General features: G+C 38.4%; 1 protein-coding gene across 8 annotated transcripts in view; it reads left to right on the forward strand.

Moving 5' to 3' along the window:
• Positions 1-17,750, forward strand: part of LOC131257984 (uncharacterized) — a 34,137-nt gene that overhangs the window by 7,227 nt on the left and 9,160 nt on the right. For all 8 annotated transcript variants that reach the window (XM_058258997.1, XM_058258992.1, XM_058258990.1 and 5 more), the window contains 4 exons: positions 3,540-3,735; positions 8,091-8,261; positions 8,363-8,479; positions 12,871-13,068. In XM_058258997.1, the coding sequence (XP_058114980.1) occupies positions 3,540-3,735; positions 8,091-8,261; positions 8,363-8,479; positions 12,871-13,068 (682 nt within the window). The remainder of the gene's footprint in view (positions 1-3,539; positions 3,736-8,090; positions 8,262-8,362; positions 8,480-12,870; positions 13,069-17,750) is intronic.

Here is a 17,750-nt window from a genome sequence, read left to right on the forward strand (position 1 = left end):
AATAATGGAGCGAGCTATCGCTTCCTTCTCATCCAATCTGTTCTTAGTCCAACCTGGTTCTCATTACTAACAAGCAGCCACAATGATATATCAAATTAAACTACATCTCAAATTATAGAATTCCGGTTTCTCAAAAGATCAGATAAAGAGATCCCTATATTTGGAGTAGGCATGGCCCAAATAACAACCATAAAGGCCTATACCTCTTTTTCAATTCTCCTTTATCTTCAAAGGCTCTTCTTTCTTTCTGAATCCCCTATATTATTGCAGCTGAACCATCTTCCAAGCAAGGTTTCCAAAAAAAAAAAATCTTGAAAAGTTATTGTAAAAATAGGAAGAAGGTAAAACATCAGAATCTGTGTGTGTGTGTGCGCGCGCGCGCGCGCTTGTGCACGTGTTGTTGTTTGTCAGCTTGACCTGCTAAAAGTCAACCAACTAGGGCGTAATTGAACACAAATCAAACATTATATGGTGGTTATGACCCATTTCATTGAAGTACAACATAAAGAAAATGAAAAAAAAAAAATTGATGGTTTTGCCCTTCTCTTGATCTTCTCGCAAAATGGTTGATTTTGCTTCGATTCATTGAATCTGACTTAAATGCTGTTTGGCTTTGATTCATTGAATCTGACTTAAATGTTGTGTTTTGTTTCCTAAAATAGGCCTAGAGCTCTAAAATAAGTTTCTAAGCTTCCTATAAGGTTGAACGAAGATAATTGTGAAAAATAAAGGAAAAAATGATAAAGGATACAAAAGAGGGCCTTTATGTCGTAGTGGCCCATCCATTTTCTTTTCCAGTCAACCGATTCACCCCCATACCATATTACGGTGGGGACTGATATGGGTACAATACAGCCATATAATAGTTGTTTCTTCAAACCACACTTCAAAGTAAAGTTACCTTGGGGCCCATTCTCCCATCATACAATTAGGTCCAAGCTCGCATCATGAAGACTCCAAAATGCGTCAAAGAGAAGTGATTCCAAACAGCCCTTCAATCTTGCATGGAGGAAAATATGGTTTCCCCCATTCCTCATTTTCGCTATACATGATGCACATGTTAAGGATTCTTTAGATTGCTGATAATGATGATTTTGTTAGCCATTACAATTCAAACGAATGCGGATCCTCCACACTTTGGTGGCTGGAGACTTAGCCCCGTCAATATTGCATGTTGCCATCCATTTCCAAGCTATCATGTCCTTCAAGGGATCTAAGTGGACCTCGTGCAACTTATTCATGAGCCTACCTCATCTAGGAGATCCCTTATGGGCATCACCTTCCAAATCACTACGCCCCCAGATATTCATAGCAATCTGATACATCCGTATCTTTATTGACAAAAAGGGGAAAAGGAGAGGAAAGGCGTCCATGTTCATCAAGCTAAACTTCACTCCAAATCACCTTGTATCACCTTGACCAATACAATCTTGGATTCCACTACCGAATGATCTTCCTAAGCTGTTGGATAGATTCATGTTGCCTTCACTCGATCTTCTTCCCATAAGCGTAATAGCTTTCAAAACTTTTGATCCATCATTTCTTGGGGGTATCCCCAAGGAACCATACGCTTTGGATTAACCATATTTCCTGTGAGTAACATCCTTCCACAGAGCCTCCTGTTCTTCTCCTTACCTACATCACCACTTCCCCAAAAGAGCCCATTTTTTTGTTCCCTACTGATGCGGACATCAGACCCTTCAAAGTTTATCAAAGACGAAGGCGGCCCACGAATACATTTTTATGGCTCGATGATGGTTCATGGCACAACTGAGGATGATTTTGAAGATATGGTTAATTGCACAACTAAATGATGATTTTGAAGATCTGGTTAATTGCAAAACTAAGGATGATTTTGAAGACCTTACACGTGTCATTGGATTAATTGAAGGCCCCACATTAGGAGGGCACACATGTAGGATGAGTTAGAAGACTGATCTGTTACGCATGATTTTTTTTATCTTTTTTTAATTTTTAGAAAGCTTTGTTTTGCACTTTCTTTTTTCCCTTTGTTATAGGGGTAGTTTTGTCATTTTGTTTTAAATCCGAATTTTATAAATAGGGTGCTTTCTACCCTAAACCAAATAATATTTTTTAATGAAAGCTTGGTGCCTCGTTCCCCTTTCTCTCTATGATAAGTTCTTCTCTACTCTCCTTCTAACTTTTATTTCTAGCCCCCCCAACCTTCTTCTTCTCTTTCTATGCCCATTCTTTTTTTTTTTTGGTTGCTATAAATCTTGAAATTCTGAGAATTGATCCCAACCCTCTCTTAGATTTTCCAATTGTCCCTATTCCAGAAATCCTTTGATTTTTTGGACTAGAGAAGTTGCATTGATTGTTGGATTGAAACCATGCAAGATTGGGAGGTCCGATCCCTCGCCGTGTCCAATCCATGCATGATTTGAATACAGTACCGCAGGATTGTGATGATGGTCTGCAACCACTGCATGTTCCATTTATTATTATCTTCACTATGATGTGGAATGTGAATATTTCAATTGATTTGCTTAGTTTATTTCGCTGGATCATTTTTGTGCTCACACATGCATTCTAGTTTAGACCGTCTTGCATCACCTACCCTCGCCAATTCGATTCCTCTTTCCCTGTTTGACATTTGCCTTTTTTCTCATTTCACAAGATGAAATTTGTGACCCTCTTACCACAAAAATCCCCTTTGCAATTATTCCCATATAAAAAGCACTTTACCATAGGAAGCTTGATGTCCAAATGTTAGCTAATCATATAACTTAAGCCAATCTACTGGTTAAAAGCTGACTCCTAGTTATAAGAACTCACAGCCACTTCAAGTCCTGAGTTGAGTAGGTTGAATCCCAATTTATACATGAGTAGAATTTCTGAGAGTGATATACTATTTTGTTGGTATTGGCAAAACTTCTGCTGTCTTCCATGCTATTCAAAGCATTCTCCAAAGTCTACTCTATATGATCCACAGCCTAGTATGCCTTTATCATTATTCCATTGTGAGCTCTTTAGTGTTAGTTCACCATTCAATTACCGTGAAGATGAATATCTTCTCCTGTTACCAACATTTCTAACATGTTCTTTATTTTAAAACAACTCATTTACTGAAATTGTTGTCTGCACATTTAGGTTTTTACTGTGTGGTTCTTCAATGAGTAACAAACAAGGGGCCTTATTTTTATTAATAATTCCACCAGGGAATACTAAATATTGTTTGATTTGCAAGTATAGGCCACCATATTATAGTACTTATGCACAACAGCGGTATCTTCATTACTTCTCGAAGAAAAGAGGTGTGTTGGTTGGTTTGTGCTTCAGCTGTTATTTGTTGATTGTTTCTATTTGCCTGCTAAATATCTTCTACTATTGGCTGTGTAATGGTTTTTTCATTGATCCATGCTTTTTCTTTTTACTTGAACCTTTTTGACTTGCGCCAAGATGTTTAATAGTTGAAGCTCATAGTGGAATTGATTTTATATAATTAGAATATTGGTACTCTTTTCTTATAATTGTCATATTTATGGTTGCTGATATTCTGTGATTATGAACTCTTTCAGAGAAGAAAGGAGGGTTAGAAAGTGGAGAAAGATGATTGGGGTTGGTGGAAGCGATTGGAAGTATTATGTTAGAAGGAAACCTCATGTTGTTAAAAGGCGTATAAGAAAGGGGATTCCTGATTGTTTAAGGGGTCTGGTGTGGCAGTTGATTTCGGGAAGTCGAGACCTCTTGCTAATGAACCCAGGGGTTTATGAGGTATTCTCATTTATTTCTCTCGCTAGTCACTCCACATGAACTGCAAACCTCGATATCTTGTTTTCAACTCTCAGTTCCAGTTTTCTGAAGTAAATACACACAACATACTTCAAATTTTTGTGAGACGAGAACACAGAAAAATGTCAATTTCTGTGCTATTTTGCAAATGGAAAGTAAGATTTTTTCTGATTAACAGGAAGGTTAACTCAAAAGCACTTGATTCTTCTATGATGTTCTTTTTCCTAGAACAAATACAAGGATGCTAAGGTTTGTTTTAGAATGCAATTATGCTAATTAATTACTTTTTCCCCCTTTTCTGCCCTGATAATATTTGATTTCCAAAATCCAATGGCATCATACCAAGAAGAAAAGGACTGGACTGGCCCTGGTTGGGTAACTCAGTTGAATGGTTGTTTAGTGTCTATGATTTAGTCTCCATGCCAAATTGTACGCATCTTATCACTTATTGAGTAAAGCCAAACCCTTTACTTGAGTTCATGAATTTGACTCCTATTTTAACACAAAAGGAAAAAAAAGAAAGAAGAACCCCATTGAGTTATAAACATGGTTTTCAATCAGCGAGTTTTGACTTTTGCGGACTTACGGAACATACACATACACATGATGAAAGTGAATGTCCTTCTTCCAGGCTCTTGAGATCTTATTTTTATTTATTTTTAATCTCTTTCTTCGTGACTAGCATGGGCTGTTTGTTGGGTGTTATGGATCCGAATTCTCAGTCCTACATCCTTTGGCTAGAGCACTATAATATATGGGACAGTGTGGAGCTGCTGAGTTTTTATGGTTCTTGACCTTCTTTAAGTTGATCATAGACTGAAAATTGTTAGTCTATCACAAATTCATGTGATTGCACTTGTCCTCAAAAAGCTATGTGATTCATGCAACAACTTGAGGAATTATAACCTAAATTGTATAAATATAGCAATAGCTACCAATTTAGAGATCAAAATCCTCAAAGATGTCACAATGTAGCTACAATCCACTCCAAAACCAGCAATAATTAAAAAATTACTGAAAATAAAATGATCACCCAAAGGGCTTCTAAATGCATGATCGCAATAGAAACTTGAATCCAATTATGGGAAGCCAGGGAAAAAAAACAGCATTCTTCTTTTAAAAAAAACAATCCAGTTCTTTGTTCATATGTATGCCATACATATGCAACTCTTCAACAAGGAACGAAAAAGTTCTATTCCAACAGGGTCCGTTGACAGACAAAGGAAAGCTATCTAGAAAGATAATTTTAACAGTTTAGGAAAACCATCCTAAAGATAGGGTTAACAAATAAAGGAAGTAATACTAAGAATAAGGAAATAAATCTAATCTGGCTACTTGTTGTCCAATATACTCAGAACCCTAAAACTATCATCTGTATGGCTGTAAGCAATGTTTTAAATATCAACGATATCGGCCGATATATCCCACAATATATCTTGTATACCACTTGTGCGATACGAAACGCACAGGTAGTGCTGATATATCCCTCATGTTCGATCCGGTGAGCATTTTCAAATTTTGATCCCTGTTTTTTTGCTGAAATTATGTTAAATCAGTGTCAAATGGTTACAAATCCATTGGTTCTTCATATTTTGCATGAAAAATCATAGAGTTGGAGCTTTGATTTCGATATCCATTTGTTCTTCATGTTCTCCATGTTTTTTTTTTTTTTTTGAAAATTTCCTTCAATCAGCTGTCAATTGAGACTAATTTCAAAATATTTAGGAGTTTTTGATGAAACGATCATCGCAGACACTATAATTTCAATATTTGAGTGTAGGTGGTCCTATTTGGGGAAAATTGGGAAAAAAAAAATCAAAAATTTCCCAATATCTCCCAAATTGCTTGCAGTGTTGCACTTCATCAGGCATGTATGAGGGTTGATCCACTGATTTGTTAAGTCCTTGTCAGTTTTTGGAAAATAAAATTCAATTTTTAATAAAAATTATATATATATATTGGAAAATTCCCTTCAATCAGTTGTCAATTGATACTAATTTCGAAGTATTTATGAGTGTTTGATGAAATAATCATCACATACACTCTAAATGTTATGCATTCAATTTGAATATAGTTGCATTTGTTCAGTCAAACAACGCTTAGCTTAGGACCCTGCACAAAAGAAACCTATTATGTGCACTTCTTTTTTGAGGTGTTATGATTTAAGAGTGTGTATTAAGGTCTTTTTTAACAATCCTTGAAGTTTCATTGAAAAATTCAACCATTTCCCCAATGTTTCCCTATATTTCCCAAAAAGTGCAATAAATTAGCTGATACAAACGATATATCTCGTGCGATAACCGATACGTATTTGTATCCCAAGGATGAGATACGTAACGTGATACCGATATTTCAAACATTGGCTGTAAGGAGCCTGTGAAATGTATCTTTGCTGCCAAGCATATGAGACCACATGTGGGGGGCCCTCAGAGTGATCTATACATTGTTTGGGTCATCCATTTGCAAATGATCAAAACCGTTGATCATGTCCCTCAATAGATTTGATGTCCTGATCCATCATTCTGCAGCTTGTGGGATTCACTTGGGAACCGTCTGATGGATATGTGGCCTGGATGCATCACTATGCTAGTGCATTTTCAGCCGTGAAGCTTTCATTGGTATTTTCATTAGATTGTCATACAATTGCTTAGATCATTCTTCACTGGATTGTGTTGGTTAATCCAAATAGGATGGTCTTGAAGAAATTGATAAAAACAATATAAATTATGTAACTGTCATGAAATGTAAAAATTTGCTAGTCTCTGTTCTTGTTTGGAAACGAAGCCAAGTAGATGTGACCTGAAATAGTTGTGTTTTAGGCAACTATACCTTATAGTTCCCATAATTCACTATAGATATCTGGCATGCCACATGGCATGAGGATGGTTTCTGTCTCCCCAAATGAGGATTTTCTTGTTTATAACTTCTTCATGTTCTCACTTACTGAGGATTTTGCCTTAGATAGGACTGATGGGAGAAACGGGATCCATGGACAAGTCTATGATGATATCTTGTTCACCTGCAGTCCAAATGTGATCTACATGAGAAATATATGGGATTTGTTCCATTTCAATGACCTGACATTCCCAGACCCATATTGCACCTTATGGACGAGCATCCTTGGCTTTATCAGCACCTCATTCATTGGAAATTTTTTGATGAATATTTTACTGCCTTGGAGGTGGATCTCATTTCCCTTTGGCCCCTGGAACAACAATCTGCTGCTTTCAGGTTTTGGTTTGATAGCAGTCAAATTGTAAAAGGTGTGGATCTTCAATATTTGTTTATATTTTATGGTTTACCCTGTGTGTCCCACTTTTTGGTGTTTGGATTGATTGCTACCGCATTTTCATCAATACAACTTTCAAGCTATGATACAGTGGGGCCAGAGGGTCAGAGCTATTCAGTTCCATTTGCAATTCTTGCATCCTAAGGCACAAAAATCTACAATCTACAGTATAGTCTACCACAATGGTTCCAAGGCATGGGTTTCTTTTAGGCCCTGTTTGGAATTAATGAATGAGAATACTAACGGGTAAATCCCTTGTCAAATTCATGGATTTGCATTGGATTTGGATTGGAAAATTTCCAAAGTCTCTTGTTTGGAAATCAAACCACGAATCCATGGATTTAGGGAGCATATATTATAGTGGAAGAGCATTCAGTGCAAAGGAATTACTTGGTTTGCTCTTACAGGTCTCTCATTTAAGGATTTGTCAAGGCTTTAGTATTTTTGGGATTTGGATTTGCCCCAAATCTATGGATTGATGGAGGTTCAGTTTGGGGAAATCCACAGATTTGGCAAATCCCCAACAAAAACAAACAAGGGAGATTTGAAAACTGTGAACAAATCCCTGCTCCAAATCCCTCACCCCAATCGGCCCCTTGGCAAAAAATTCTTAAACACCTGTTCTGTGACAATTTGAATAAATTTGCGGTATATTAATATGTTTCCATCATGTTGGCTGTGGCTGTGTATACCAGATGAATGCATCTCCCTAAGCTACTTACAAAGTTATGCACCACTCCTACAACACATGAAATATCCCAACAACTACCGAATTGCTCAGCAAAGAAATCTATTTCAGTCTTGTCAATCTAGCCTTTGTTTATCAGTTAGAACTGCCTCCACTGTTGATTGAAGTTGTTTTTCTTGTATTGTATTGCTACACTAGGTGATTTAGCCTTCTAGAAACCTTCCAACACATTTAGACTAACCATGTTTATTAACATGAACATTCCCGTTTCAACTAGTGGGCACATGATCTTATATGTTATTAGTCATTTTGGAAGATACTTTTTAAGGTTTTTCCTGATCAGGTCTGCTTCTACTGCAGCAACTAGTGATCTACGAGACATCGGCGTCAGAACTGGACATAATTCGGGATATCTCTCGCACTTTCCCATCCCATGTTTTCTTTCAGCAAAGACATGGACCCGGTCAAAGGTCCCTATACAATGTTTTGAAGGCATACTCTGTGTATGATAGAGATGTTGGATATGTTCAGGTTTGGGTGTAATAGACCTCACGCCTTCCCCTTATATTAGAACAGTTCACGCACTGCATTGGGTTTTTGGGATATCATTTGACACCGTCGATAAAATGCAGGGAATGGGGTTTTTAGCAGGTCTGTTGCTTCTCTATATGAGTGAAGAAGATGCATTTTGGTTATTGGTCGCTTTGTTGAAAGGAGCTGTTCAAGCACCAATGGAAGGATTGTATCAGGTAGTGCAGCTTCCTCTCTAAAGATAGTCAGCCATTTCTTGTCATTATCCAGAGTTTATCTAGTTCATGGTTTGCAAGTTTTGTATCAGTGTTATAAGTCAGCCATTTCTTGTCATTATCCAGAGAGTATCTAGTTCATGGTTTGCAAGTTTTGTATCAGTGGTATAACACTAGATCTATGCATTTTCCTGTTGGTTATGCCTTTTTTTTGGGGGGTTACAACAAGGGTCTTATCTAATGTAGACTATTTGAGTTCTGCCATAAATGATTCTCCTCTCCATGGGAAGGGTTAGACCCCCATGCGCTCAACCAATCCACGGTATGCATGGATATATGCTTGCCAATCCAGACTGTCAAATTGTGTGCCCCATTGTGGGTGGAGCGTGGCCTGAAACCTGATCAACAGTTGAGATGGAATCAAATGGTTGGGTTAAGATGGTCCGATCAGTAAGATTTGCATGCTATGCTTCATTCACAATGGGCCCACTATTTTGATGGCATAGGTTGGTGTGCATGTGTGCCATGTTAACTATGGATGAGTTACCAGACAATAATATTTTATGGCAGATACACATTGGTGTTTAGCCCCATCAGAATTACTGTTGGATGGTATATTAAATGCCGAGTGGTACATTTACATTTGTCAACAACCTTGTGTGGTAGAAAGTGAGCTTCATGAGCATTAAAAATATCAATTTGAACCTGTGAAATACATCATTTAAAAAATGTTCATTACTTCCACTTTCATCTCTGAGCTGGCTGGAGAGGGGATTCTACAAGAGCAGAGGCTTTGGCACTTGCAGAAAACTTGGGAGTATTGTTGAAGAAATTCTCTAGGATGGTAATTGTTGAAGGAGATTCTAGGAACACCATTATTTGGGTGTGCAAAGGACACTATGAACCGTGATTCGAATGAATTGGCTGATGCTTTAGCCAACGATGGCATCTCTATCTTCTCTATGTATCTTGAGTTCTTTCCTTACCCTCTTCCTTGATGTAGCTTCTTATTCTTATTGAATAAAATTTTTGTTACTGATCAGAAAGAGAGAGACAAAAAAAACAATCAAAGTTTGATTACCCCCAGTACTCTTGAATAGAGCTTCAAACTCATGATTTCAATTGCACAATCCTAGCCTTTCAAAAAAAAGGCATAATCCTCACGCAGCCATGGGATAACTGGAGAAAATTTTCTCATGCAAGGAGTCAAGTTCTAGTTGTACCATGTGACATGTGGAGGTATTTTTAGCCTACTTGTCCGCTCCTGCTATGTACATATTTGAACTGCTTATTTATGTTGTTGTCATTTCGATGTATGCCTCATTGGTCTTTCTAAGATGTAGCCAATGTTTGAAATATTGGTATCGCGTTACGTATCGCATTCTTGGGATACGGATACGTATCGGTTACCGCATGGGATATATCGGTTATATTGCGTAATGTACCGATGTTGTTGGAAACATTGGGAAATTGGTTGAATTTTTCAATGAAACTTTAGTGATTGTTTAAAAAAGACATCAATACACTTATAAATCAAAAAAAATATATATATTTTTTTAAAAAAAACAAGTGCACGTAATAGGTTTTCTTTATATGGAGTCCTAATCTGTGTGTTGTGTAACTGAGTTGATGCAAGTATATTCAAAATATATTCATTTAATTTATAAATGTAAGAAAACGTGTGGAAACACAAGCAATACATTCAAAAACGAAAGAAGAATCACTACATTAGGTTACCTACATGTTTGAATTTATGTTTGGACACAAAGATTGCAATCAATTTGCGAGAAATTGAGATTTTTTTTTTCAGTGTTCCACAATTCGGCCCATCTCCTCCAAATCTCAAAATCGAAGCTTCGAATTTATGATTTTTCATACAAAATATGAAAGAAAATAATGGATTTATAACAATTTGACACTGATTTAACAGAAAAAAGGATTGAAAATTGAAAATGCTCACCGGATCAAACATGTGGGATATATCGCACTACTTGTGCATTTCGTATCGCACAGGTGGGATACAAGATATATCTCGGGCGATATTGTCGATATTTAAAACATTGGATGTAGCCATTTTGAGATTCATGTCACTGCTAGGAAGATGAAGGGTTCTAAATGGGTGGGTGGACATGCTAGAAGGTTGCGTGGACCTGTCAAACAAAGCAAGGAAGTGTAACATCTATCCAACTTTTGAAGGTTGCGTGTACCTGTCAGACAGAGCAAAGAAGAAAAAACCATTGAAGGTTTTCTTGAAAAATTTGGCACGGTGCCAATCCCATTGAAGGCAAATGCTTTTGTTTAGACAGCCGTTTTAAATAAGTTTCTTACCCTTGAAAACATTGAGAGTCGTGTTGGGGGGGTGGGGGTGGTGGGGTATGTTGCCAAACAGATGTTCATTGTGCCGGGAAGTCTGTTATGGTGCTTGTGGATAGCTGGTGGACAGCCTCTGTGGACCCTATTGGCCATTTCATGCGGAAAATGTCGATGCAGGTGATGCTCTGGTCCCTTTACCTCGAAAGAAACAAACAGATCTTCAATGGCAAGTCCTCTTCTGTTTGTGCAATAGTGAGTACTTTTAAGCTTATCTCTGACTGGGGTATGGTTGACTCAGAGGCATCCTTAGACAGCTGCTGTCTCTGAATTGGTCTGAAATAATTTGATGCATTTGGAAGAAGCTAAAGGAGAATGTGAAGTGGGAATGCACCTCCAGCTGGCCATTTTAAGTTGAACTTTGATGGGTGTTTGTGAGGGGATGAAGGTCTGGCCAGTGTTGGGAGCATTGTCAGTGATGCTTAGGGTAATTATTGGGCCCGGAAGGGATAAAGGGTTATGCTGCAGCCGTGACTCTGCTTCAAGCAGTTGAAGTGGTGGTGGAGTTTGATCGATTCTAGTGATAATGTTGAATGGGCTGTATCTGTTACCTAGCCAATGAGGGTATCCAATTTCATTGAGGCAGCACTGAACCTATGTGGTGACTTGGCTCTATGTTTCTCTCACATGCATTGGGAGGTCAATGCAGAAGCAGATTCTCTTGCTAAGGAAGGGGCTGTTAGAGGTTCCCTTATTGTGGTAGATAAGAGATGGAGGTTTGCTGCTGGATGTCTTTTAAGGAAGCAGGGTTTTTTGTTTGTTCTGTTGGAAGGTTTGCATGTCATTGGCTGCATTTCTTTGCTGTTTCATTGTTTTTTCTTCTAATAAAATTTTAAGTTATCCATAAAAAAATTCCCGTCCAACTGCTTCATGAATGTGTGGGTTTTGTTTTAGGCAGCATTGCTGTTATGTACAATAATTCTTGATTTGCCACATCAGTGTGTTGAAGATGCAATCTGCTTTCTGATAAAGATTCAAAAGCTCAACATGATTAAGCCGCAAATACCAAACACACAAATTTTATCTAAATCATTAGAGCTCTCCTTGCTTGTTCATCCTATGGAATCTGCATTATTTCAACAAGTAGCTCTTATGTTCCTTGCCAAGCTCTGTCTCACCCCCCCATGATATCCGTTTTCCTTACCTATATCTGACCGTTGTCCATCCTCCTTTGAGAATTGATCACGTACAACCAGTTGTAGGCTAACTTAACATACAACACATGTTTACAAGCATTTTGCCCGAGAAAATATCCAATTATTTCAAGTGCACTAGTGCAAACAAAAAATCAGAAGGCATAAAAATGGGCTGTAACATACTATCAGTTATAGGTGATCACTGATCAGTGCTCCAACAAAATTCAGGGCTGCAAGTTAGGTTCAGGTCAACCTGAACTGGATTGACCTGACCCAAGTTTCAGTCGGTTGGGGCGGGGCAGGGCAGGTCGGGTTGGGTCTGTTTAGGGTTGAACATAGAGGAATCCTGGTTGGGTTCGGTAGGGCACCTTGGTTTGGAATTTTATCAGGTTGGGATGTGGGTTGGGTCTCTTGAGGTCAGGTTGGCCTTGGGTACTTAAGCCTCGACCTGACCCAACCCGCCCAAGTTGCACGCCTACTGCACCTTGTAATGGAGATAACTAACTTATCTGTTCTTTATAACTAGCAAGTTTTCCTCTTGATGCACTTGCTTTTGAATCAGTATTTTATCTCTGCTGTATTATGCGCCTATTCAGTAAGAGATTTTTTTTTTTTGTTTTTGGCGAGCTCTCTCGTATTTGTTGGTCTCCATTTACCCTTGGTAGAAAATCAAAATTTGAAATGATTAGTGGCTGCATTTACTTGATGCTAAGAGAATATTGAAAGTTATTTCATGTTGGTTCCTTGATTCAAAACATTTACCGACTTGGAAAATGCTCAAATTTCTCCTTTCTGCATCAAATAGGAAATTTGATGATGTTCGTAACCATATTATTTGCCTTGTTTTTCTTGTGTTCTCAGTATTACTATCTTATGCTTGTGGAGTAGGTCGGATTGCCACTTGTGCAACAATACCTCTCTATGTTTGAGCAATTGGTGAAAGAGCATTTACCAAAGGTGGGAGAGCATTTTACCCAAGAAATGATTAATCCAAGCATGTATGCAAGTCAGTGGTTTATAACTGTTTTCTCATACTCTTTCCCTTTCCCCTTGGCTCTTCGAATCTGGGACGTCTTTCTTTATGAGGTTAGTATCTAATTGTTCATCTTATATGATTTTTTATTCCCTGTTTTATCTTCCACAATGCCATTTTAGGGTCTGAAGTAGGACTGATATTATGGGGGCATGGAATTGCCCTTTTTTCTTTTTTCCTTTCAAACTGTAGGTTCCTTATAAATACCAAAATGTCACTAAGACCATATTCAATGAAAAAAAAATAACATTAAGGTAATTTAAATGATGATTGCAATGCGCCATTTGGTCCCCAACATGGGTAGAGAGTTGATGTCAGGTAGGCAGCCAATTGTTGAACCTTTGCTAGTCATGAGAATTCCTGTTTTGATAATATAAAATGTTGTTGAAGTGCTATAGTCTCTGCACCTCTTGTTGTGTTTGTGTTACACGTTTTTGTACGTGTCAACATGTGTGTGTGTGTGCTAGTGGTTGACATGTCTATGCCCCTTACTGATCTATATGCATGCAGATATTAGTGTATGCAGTGTTTTCAAACCCAGATCAGATCGGACAGTTGGGCTGGTTTGGACTGGACCTGACCACTAAAATAGGCCTTGTCACCAAAATTCTGTTTTGGGACAGAAACCATTCAAAGTTCAAACTTTCTGGGTGAAACAGCGAAACTCTATTAATTTATGATGTGATGGTGTCACGGGTTGGACTGGCAGTTGTACCCAGCTGCTTACAGAAACAGGTTGGGGTCCTGTGGGGGTTGTAAGACATTGAATTTTAGGTATTTTGGATATTATACAGATGGTTTATTGTAGTTTAAACATTTCCTTGTTTTGCTCATTGTTTATGTTTGTTTAGTCACATTAACTTATTATCAGCTTGACTAGGTCATTACAGAATTTCAGTCATTCTACCAAATAGAAAGGGATAAGGAACTATTACAATATAGATTTGCAATAGATGTGAAAAATCCAATACAGAATTGAGATAGATTTGATGGATCTGCGTGTGACAGATCTAACTAAACTAAAAGAAACAAGAAGGAAGAAGCAAATCATACCTTCTGCTTTTTAGAGTGGAGGATGAAGGGTTTGCATGGGTGGAAACTGGATTTTCAGTTAATATTCCATGCTTTGATACCACGGGACCTGAAAATAGTATTTAGTAATAGAGATGAAGAAGAGAAAATATTAATGCAATGTGGGAGTTTAAGTAGATTTGAATTAGTCTTGAGAATGGGGCATCCATATTGCATATATAAAATTGGGAGTTTACTAAAGAAAGGGCCTCCCTCCCTTCTCTCATTATGGGAATTCATCCTGACCTGTTGATTTTTTTTCCCTTTTGGTCAATAAAATGTGTGACCTCTTGTATAAGATTATGTATGCCTGTATGGATGTGAGTGAATGTTTGGACTTTAGAGTATGGGTTATTATTGTTGGTGTGGTGTACAGTTTTAGATTGTGGGAGATTGTGTGTGCATGTGTATACATGCGAGTTTCTGTGTGGAGTATGCAAAAATGTGACACAAATTCGAATTCTCTTACACAGTACTCACATATGGAAAATTAGATGGAAAGGAAGGAACATGGATTGACTGAAGATAACATCAATGATGAAGTGAGTTGGTAGGCTCCTTTCTTAGTAGCTCTGGGAAAGGAGAAATGAGAAGAGAGGCGCGGGAGGGAAGAATGTGGAGAGATTTGTAGTCTCTGTCTTCTTAAGCATCTTAGTAATAAAATCATAATAACAAAATAACATGGTGCACCATAGGAGCACCTAAAATTGTATGTAGCACCAACAATAATAATTCCATACTCCATGCATACTCTCACACGCATAAGCATATTCTCAATCTCCTACATTCCCTCTCATGTTGGAGCATAGATATCACACATGATCGCCTTGCCCACAATCTCCTGATGGTGCAAGGAACTATTGGCTTTTGTGAGAATATTAGTTAATTGATCATTGGATAGAACAATCGGCGTGCATAACAACTTGGATGTGATCTTCTCTCTCATGAACTGATAGTCAGCTTCATTGTGCTTGGTCCTCTTGTGAAAGGTAGGGTTTCAGACTTACAGGCAATACAAATGGCAGCTTGATTATTGCAACATAAAAGAATAAGAATGGAGACCTCAAAACCCATTTCCCTGAAGGAGACAGTGAAGCGAAATAATCTCACACGCAGCATGAGCGTAGAATTGTATTCTGCCTCCATAGATGAGGGAGCTACATTTTTATTTTTCTTTAATAACTTTTCCACGTGACAAGATTGCCTTTTACTTTTCCACGTGACTAGATTGCCTCTTACTTTTCCACGTGACAAGATTGCCTTTTACTTTTCCACGTGACTAGATTGCCTCTTACTTTTCCACGTGACAAGATTGCCTCCCACAAATATACAAAAACCACTCGTGGGCTTCCTATCATTAGAGGATCCTACCAGTCCACTTCATGGTACTCAAATTAAGGTGGTAATGATTAGAATACAATAATCCCTTGCAGGGATCAACCTTAAATAGCAAGTAGACAGTAAATGGCCTCGAGATGATGAGAGCATGTGATTGCATGAATTGACCGATGACACTCACAACATATGCGACGTGCAGACTAGTTATCATTAAATAAATGAGCTTTCCCATCAGATTTTGATACATGCATGAACGGCTAAATGCCTCTAACACCATATAATGGAAGTACTACTGCTAAATGGGTACCCAATATCCGTGTTTTTTCCGAAGGAGATCAATGGCATATTGTTGAGAGATGAAATTGCCGTTTCTTTTCTTTTTTAATTGAGTCACTCCAATGCTGAGAAACGGGCCCAAGTCTTTCATATCAAAGAGAGTGGCCAAGAATGATTTAACAATTGTTATCTCCATATAAGAACAACCGGTGATATAACAATATCATCAACATAAACGACAGGGATAGTCGTAGATGTACTGGCATGCTTGAAGAACATAGAATGATTGCAGGAGCTTTTATGGAAACCAATTTGACTATTTTTATTTTTTGAAACATGAAGCAATATTATTGAAAGGCAAAAGCCAAAAGGAGAACAGCACAAAAAAGAAAACAAAACCAAAGAAAAGAAAAGCAAGAAGAACAAAACTAGAATACAACAGGGCATCGCCCTACCCAACCAACCCTAGATATAGATCAAGGAGCCCATTCCCTAATGAACAAGGCAACCCGATTACAAACCCCAATCTCAGAATCACTCAAATTGGGAAAGCAACAATTATTTTTTTCAAGGCATATTGACCACAAAAGGGCCAACAATGCAAGCCTCCATCTAGTATTCCCGAGAGAGCCACCTCCACCATAATGCCAAGAACATAATAAACCTTCAATCAAACTTGGCATAACCCAATATATTTGTAGATCGAAGGATATTGGACCACACACCCTGAGAGAGAGCAATGAATGAAGTGGTGGTCAGCGGACTCCTCGACGCCCAAACAAAGAGGACAAGCATTGGGCAACACCATAGATCTTATGCACAAATTATCAATTGTGAGGATCTTGTTTCCTCCAGCCAGCCATACGAAAGTCGCAATTTTCGAAGGGGAAGGCGGTATGGCTCAAACATCTTCCAGAAATAGAGGCTTGGGAGAGCTTCATGTAGTACGAGTGCACCGAAAAAATTCTGGACTTGCCGAAATGCCAAACCAGGGAATCCTTCACACCCAAAGCAGGCGAAATCTCCTGCAAACAAGATAAAAAGCCCACGAGATCAACAAATTTGGAATCATTTAGGCCCCGACAGCAAGGGGGGAGCCACACACCACCAGAATCCTGATTGGAAAAACAACTTGCAACAGAAATATTAGCCATTGGGCAGAGGTTGGCAAGGGTAGGGAAGGATGCATGAAGGGAGGACTCTCCACACCATACATCCTCTCAAAATATAACCCTAGTCCCCTCTGTTATAGCAAAACTTAGACCCTTAGCAAGCAACAGAGCAACCCGAGCCATCGATTGCCACATGTAAGAAGCCCCTATACAAAGATGAATCTCTAATCCACCAACCCCTGGGAGAGGAACTATACTAGGCAACAATAATTCTCTTCCAAAGGCTAGAATCCTCAACACCAAAATGCCACACCCATTTGCCCAACAAGGCCAAATTAACTATGTCAAGGTGTTTGACGCTTACTTCCCTGATGGGGACATCTCGCGCACATGCAAGATCATGGGAAGGACTTTGACAGGCAATCCACATCCCATTATGAGGCCCTCGATCAACCGTTTAGATAGTTGAATTATAGACTCCATAAAAAATTTAACTAGTCAGGACATTATAATTCCTTTTTGTATTTGGGTGAATCTAGGCTGTTCAAGTTATATGTCTCATTGTGGACAGTGCATAACTTGAAACATGTCAAACTATCTAGGCTATCCAGTCAGTGGCTATCAAATGAATGGTTAAAATGTTTCAATCGTTAAACTTAAATGGTTATGACCTTTCAATTTACGTGATTTTAAGGGACCCACAATTTGGACGGCCTGGATTGCTGTAAATCTATGACACCTGTGAGGTGGATGAGTCACTGTCACTTCAAAGATGAGCGGTGAACTATCGAACTATCCTAGAAGTCAAGAGAGAGATTGAGAGAGAGGGAGAGAGAGATTAGAGAGAGATAGAGAGTTTTAGGGTTTAGGGTCGGGTGACGTTCTCATTTCTCTGTCTTAAATGGTTAAGGTAAGGATTTAGGATATATATATATATA

This window comes from Magnolia sinica, chromosome 10 (genome assembly GCF_029962835.1).
Source record: "Magnolia sinica isolate HGM2019 chromosome 10, MsV1, whole genome shotgun sequence".
NCBI classification, from domain to species: Eukaryota; Viridiplantae; Streptophyta; class Magnoliopsida; order Magnoliales; family Magnoliaceae; genus Magnolia; species Magnolia sinica.